This window comes from Rhinopithecus bieti, unplaced genomic scaffold, assembly GCF_001698545.2.
Source record: "Rhinopithecus bieti isolate Rb0 unplaced genomic scaffold, ASM169854v2 scaffold_15283, whole genome shotgun sequence".
Taxonomy (NCBI): Eukaryota; Metazoa; Chordata; class Mammalia; order Primates; family Cercopithecidae; genus Rhinopithecus; species Rhinopithecus bieti.
Genome location: NW_016808172.1, coordinates 451436 through 457012, shown reverse-complemented (window position 1 = coordinate 457012; position 5577 = coordinate 451436). Strand labels below are relative to the sequence as shown.

The 5577-nt window shown below is 58.7% G+C and overlaps 1 protein-coding gene across 1 annotated transcript in view; it reads right to left on the bottom strand.

The window, feature by feature from the left end:
* GRIN3B (glutamate ionotropic receptor NMDA type subunit 3B) overlaps window positions 1–141 on the bottom strand; it is a 10502-nt gene extending 10361 nt beyond the window's left edge. The window contains 1 exon segment of the mRNA XM_017885631.1: window positions 9–141. Within this exon segment, the coding sequence (XP_017741120.1) occupies window positions 9–141 (133 nt within the window).
* Window positions 142–5577: the final 5436 nt, after the last annotated feature.

Genomic DNA, 5577 nt, shown 5'->3' with positions numbered 1-5577 from the left:
AGGCGCGCGGGGCAGGAGGGCGCCCAGGCGCACGGAGCCCTCCAAGCGCGCCAGGACGCCGCACGGCTGCGGGTGGCCCCCCGCGGACCCCGGCCCCAGCGCCAGCGCCAGGCCCAAACACAGCGCCCGCACAAACTCCATCGCAAAGTTGTCGGCGCTGCTCGCCACGGGGCTCAGCCGCCCGGACCACGGCGCGGGAGGAGGGGCCCGGCCAGGTTCCGACGCGCCCTCCGCACCCCGCCCAGGCCGCCTTGTGGTTCCCAGCAACCGCGCCGGGGAGTGGGACGCGCCTTGCCCGGAGTGGGGAGGGCGGGGAATAGAGCCTCCCAATGGTTGCTTGCGGGCCTCACTTGGCGGGGGCTGGGGACGCCTAACCACTGCCCATCCCTGCTCTGATTCAGGCCTCAGATGGAATGGAGGTGCCAGGAAAGGACTCTGCGCTTTAAAATTGTCCCCGACTTGCCGGGCGCGGTGGCTCACACCTGTCATCCCAGCACTTTCGGAGGCCGAGGCGGGCGGATCACGAGGTCAGGAGTTCGAGACCAGCCTGGCCAACATGGTGAAACCCCCCCTCTCTACTAAAAATACAAAAATCATCCAGGCGTGGTGTCCTGCGCCTGTAATCCCAGCTACTCGGGAGGCTGAGGCAGGAGAATTGCCTGAACCCGGGAGGCAGAGGTTGCAGTGGGCCGAGATCGCACCACTACACTCCAGCCTGGGCGACAGAGCGAGACTCCGTCTCAAAAAAATAAAATAAAATAAAATAAAATAAAATAAATTAAGAAAATAAAACTGGCCCGGATGCCCACCCCGTTCCTTTCCAGGATTCCTGACCTCTTCCACCGATGTCGACCATTGCTCAGGTAGGGAAGTTGAGGCCCACAAAGGGTCATGCTTGTCTCCCACATCCAGGGAGCGGTCAGTTTCTAACCAGGCCAGCCCAGTGGTGTGTTCTAACATCCAGTGCACCCTGGGGAAACTGAGGCAGGCATATATGATGGGAACCTATAGAGTAGATCTGCCCTCCAGCAGTGAGCAGGCAACTTGGGCCACAGAACTCCTCTTCACCCTTCAAAACCCAGTTCCAAATGTCCTGCCCTGAAAAACGTTCCCTACTTGCCACTGAGAAAATGCAGGAAGCACCACTCCCTGCCTCATTTAAGTCCTGCTGCTACCCACCCCCAACCCCCACACATTTCCATAACAGCCTACCAAATTTTTGTTCATTTTCTTCTTATTTAGTGACCAATCTCTTCTGCTCAGCTCTGGGAGGGTCAGAGTGGGTCTGGCTTGGTTGCTGCTCTGTCTCACACTGGCACACAGTAGGTACTCTATAATTGCTTGTGGTTTGAAAAACCGCCCAGACAAGGATGCTCGTTCACATTCCCCTCCTCCAGTGCTCTAGAACCTTCCATAGCTCCCAGCTGTCTACCAGTCCCCAAGCCTGTCTATGTCCTCTGGGCCTCAGGGGGCCCTTCTGGGGCCCTGGCATCCCACAGGCCCCTGATAGACGGGGGCCAACTGCATCTGTCTATCCGTCTAGCAGAGGACCTGCTCCCTTCCTCCCTGCCCGGGCATTTCTCATCCCATCCTCCCAACGATGTCTCCCCAGATCCCGCAGGGCAGCAGGGCAGTCGCTGTGCTGGGAACATTCAGCTCTAATGAATGGATCTACACTCCGGTGATTTTCTTCACACACACACACACACACCCACCCCAAACCTCATCTCCTTTTGGTGCCAACGTTGCGGAGGGAGGAAAAAAATCCTCCATGAAATGAATAAAATGCCAAGTGCCAGCCGGTAAAATGGATTGGATTTTGAGACGACTGGGGAGAGAGGGAAGGACGGCTCAGTTCCAGGAACCCACAGGCCACCCCCTCCAGCCCCCTGGCCAGGTGTCCCCAGGAGCAGGACAAGGGGTCCTCTCCCTGGGTCTGCGAGAAGTGCTGGGTCCTGGTGTCCTCAGGGACGAGTGGGGCCCCGTCCCTCCCTGGGTTCAGCTCCTTCTGAGGAGCAAGAGTTCCTAGGGGCAGAGACTGTGTCTGCCCTCCTGGAACTCACCCTTGTGCCCTGCCTCAGTTTCCCCATCTGTACACGACAACATAGGCATTCCTACTCCCAGCTGCCATGTGAACAAGTGGACACGTGGAGGATACTTTTGAAAAATCTTTTATTGTGGTAAAAGTCATAACATGAAATTTGCCATCTTAACCATTTCTAGGTACACAGCTCGGCCACATTCAGCACACTCATTGCTATGTAGCCCTCACCACCCTCCTCTCCAGAACTTTTTCATCTTCCCAAACAGAAACTGTCCCCAAGGAACACGGACTCCCCGTCCCCTCCCCAGCCCTGGCGCCTCCCATCCTCCTTTCTGTCTCTGTGAATCTGAAGATTCTACGGACCTCCTAGGAGTGGAATCAGACAGGACGTGTCCTTCTGTGTCTGGCGTCTCTCACTGAGCGTGACGTCCTCAAGGTGCACCCACACTCTGGCCTGTGTCCGAGCCTCGCTTCTATTTTTATTTTTTTGAGACTGCAGCCTGTTGCCCAGGCGGGAGTGCAGTGGTGAGATCACATCTCACTGTAGCCTCAACCACAGGGGCTCAAGCGATCCTCCTGCCTTGACTTCCCAAGTAGCCGGGACCACAGGCGCACACCACACCTGGCTAAGATTTACATTTTTTTTGTAGAGATGGGGTTTTGTAGAGATGTTACCCAGGCTGATCTCAAACTCCTGTGCTCAAGTGATTATCCTGCCTCAGCCTCCCACAGTGCTGGATTACTGGGTGAGCCACTGCACTGGGCTTTCTCATTCCTTTTCAAGGCTGAATAATATTCCACTGTGCAGAGGACCCATGTTGTGCTGACCCTCCAACCACTGATGGACACTTGGTTCCCTCCCCCCATTCTTTTTGAGACAAAGTCTTGCTCTGTTATCTGGGCTGGAGTGTAGTGGGGCGATCTCGGCTCACTGCAACCTCCACCTCCCAGGCTCAAGCAATTCTGCCTTAGCCTCCTGAGTAGCTGGGATTACAGGTGCGTGCCACAGCACCTGGCTAAGTTTTGTATTTTTAGTAGAGAGAGGAGGTTTCACCATGTTGGCCAGGGTGGTCTCCTGACCTCAGGTGATCCGCTGGCCTCGGCCTCCCACAGTGCTGGGATGACAGGCATGAGCCGTGGTGCCTGGCCTTACCCCACTTTTTGGCTGTGGGGATGGAGCTGTTGTGAGTTCTGTGTGGATAACTTCAAAACCCTACTCTCATTCTCTTGGGTATATGCCCAGAAGTGGACTCACTGGGTCCAACTTAATGCTGTTTAATGTTTTGGTTATTTTTGAGACGGAGTCTCGCTCTGTCACCCAGGCAGGAGTGCAGGGGACCGACCTCAACTCACTGCAAGCTCCGCCTCCCGGGTTTACGCCATTCTTCTGCCTCAGCCTCCGAGTAGCTGGGACTACAGGCGCCCGCCACCTCGCCCTACTTTTTATTTTATTTTTAGTAGAGACAGGGTTTCACCGTGTTAGCCAGGATGGTCTCGATCTCCTAACCTCATGATCTACCCACCTTGGCCTCCCAAAGTGCTGGGATTACAGGCGTGAGCCACTGAGCCCAATGCTGTTTAATTTTTTAAGAACCTGACAGAGGCCAGGCGTGGTCTTTTCACAGTGGATGCCCCATTTCATGTCCACACCAGGGCACGGGAGGGCTGTGGTTTCTCCACCTCCTCACCCACGAGGTTTTCTGCTCTCAGCTTTGCTGGCAGCTGTCCCGGTGGTGGGCAGGGGCACCTCGATGTGGTCTGCAGAGTCAAGCCCCGCCAGCTGCCAGGTCACCTGTGCACACCGGCATCCCCTCTTGGCAAGGCTTGGCCTCCCCAGTCCCCGCACCGTGCCTCTGAGAATCTGTGGGGCCTCCAGGGGGACTGAACGAATGGCGTCTCCACTGTTTCCACTGTACCCAGCCTGTCAATTACAACGCAGGGTGGAACCTCGGTGCCTGAGCACATCTGGGCACTCTGGGCCGAGAGTGTGATGAGGATGCAGGAGGGGGTGTGGAGAAGCACCGAGGGGGCTTGTGTCCAAGGACCTGGCGTGCAGGGGCACATCGAGGGAAACGCAGGGACTGAGGCATGAGCTCCCGCCCAGCTCCTGGAGGCTCCTGGCAGGCCCGCTGGGGGATGCCCCCTTTCCGGAGATAAGAACATCGAGTCCGACCGAGCCAGGTGTCGCCCATCTGAGGCCACCGGGTGATTTTAGGTTCCGATGGGGGTGGGGCGGCCGGGCCCTGCCCCTCGGTTAACTCTAACCCTGTTCTGCAGCCTGCGGAGAGGGCAGCAGACCTCAGCCCCAGCCCCGGACGGCCGTGTGGTGCAGGCAGCTGCACAGTGGCCTGTATGTTCGTACCTGGCTCGCCTTGGGCTCTTGGAGCGGCTGTGGCCAAGTCCAGCCCCTGGGAGCCACGGGCAACCATCCTTCTACGGCTGTGCACACCCTCACCCCAGCCCTGGCACCAGCCACAGGATTGTGCAGATACCCCGAGTTGGTGGCTGGGGGTCCTGATTGGTGCTGGTGGGGGAGCTTTGGGAGGTGGTTGTGAGGGGGGGCGGGGCCATGGGAATGGCCCCAGGGGAACAGTACAGACCCAGGGAGATCAGCCAACCCCAAGGGACCCTCAGCTGCCTCACCCCAAACCTGCGTGCTCCCCACAGGCAGGACCCAGCCTTGCAGGCCAGCAGGGTGAGTGGTTCATGATGGGACAGGCACAAGCAGGGTGTGCGTCCAGGGGGAAGGGACCCTTGAAGGGCTCTCAGGACTCTGAGCAGCAAAGGTGGATGTCAGTACCAGGAGCGGGCCCAGCCGCCCTGACGCAGTGTGACCAGGCCGCCAGCCGAGAGGGCTCAGAGCCCCATGGAGGGGGACAAGAACACAAATTAGCCAAAAAGCATGAACTCAGCGCTGGCAGCTGGCTCCAGGCTGCAGTCATTACCACACCCGTTAAATCACACGGATTTTCTGGATCGTTAGGCAGGACTGTCAGTCAGGGGCAGCTTTCTGGAAGGTTCTGGGCTTCTGGGCTGGGCTCCAGGCGCTGGCTGGCAGCATCCCCAGGGCGGTGGGGCCCGGCCTCCCTCAAGCCCTTGATATCCACAAGCACCACCCGTGGTGTGTGAGAGCTGGGCCCTGCACCCGGGGAAACCCCTCAACCCTGGCAGCTGGATCTACCCCCAAACATCCCCAGGCCCATCTCTCTACACCAAGCCACCTCCCTTCGGGACCCCTGGGCTGTCTCCACTCAGACCCCCTGCACAGCAGACCAGAGGGGCCTGGCTTCCTGGTTCCTTCCTCAGCCCCACCACCCTGGCCCAGCGCTTTCTCAGGAAGGGGCCGCCATGCAAAGGCCCTCCGGCAATAGAGCAGACTCAGAACTGCAGCTGCTCGGGGCTGCGTCCTAAAGCCGTTCCTGCGAGGCCTAGGTCTGCGAGGCCTGAGGTCTCTACCTCCGGACGGAGGGTGCCGAGTGGGGCTGGGGTTCTGAGCTGGGCTGAGCAGCAGAGTGGAGCTGCGATGCGCCCAG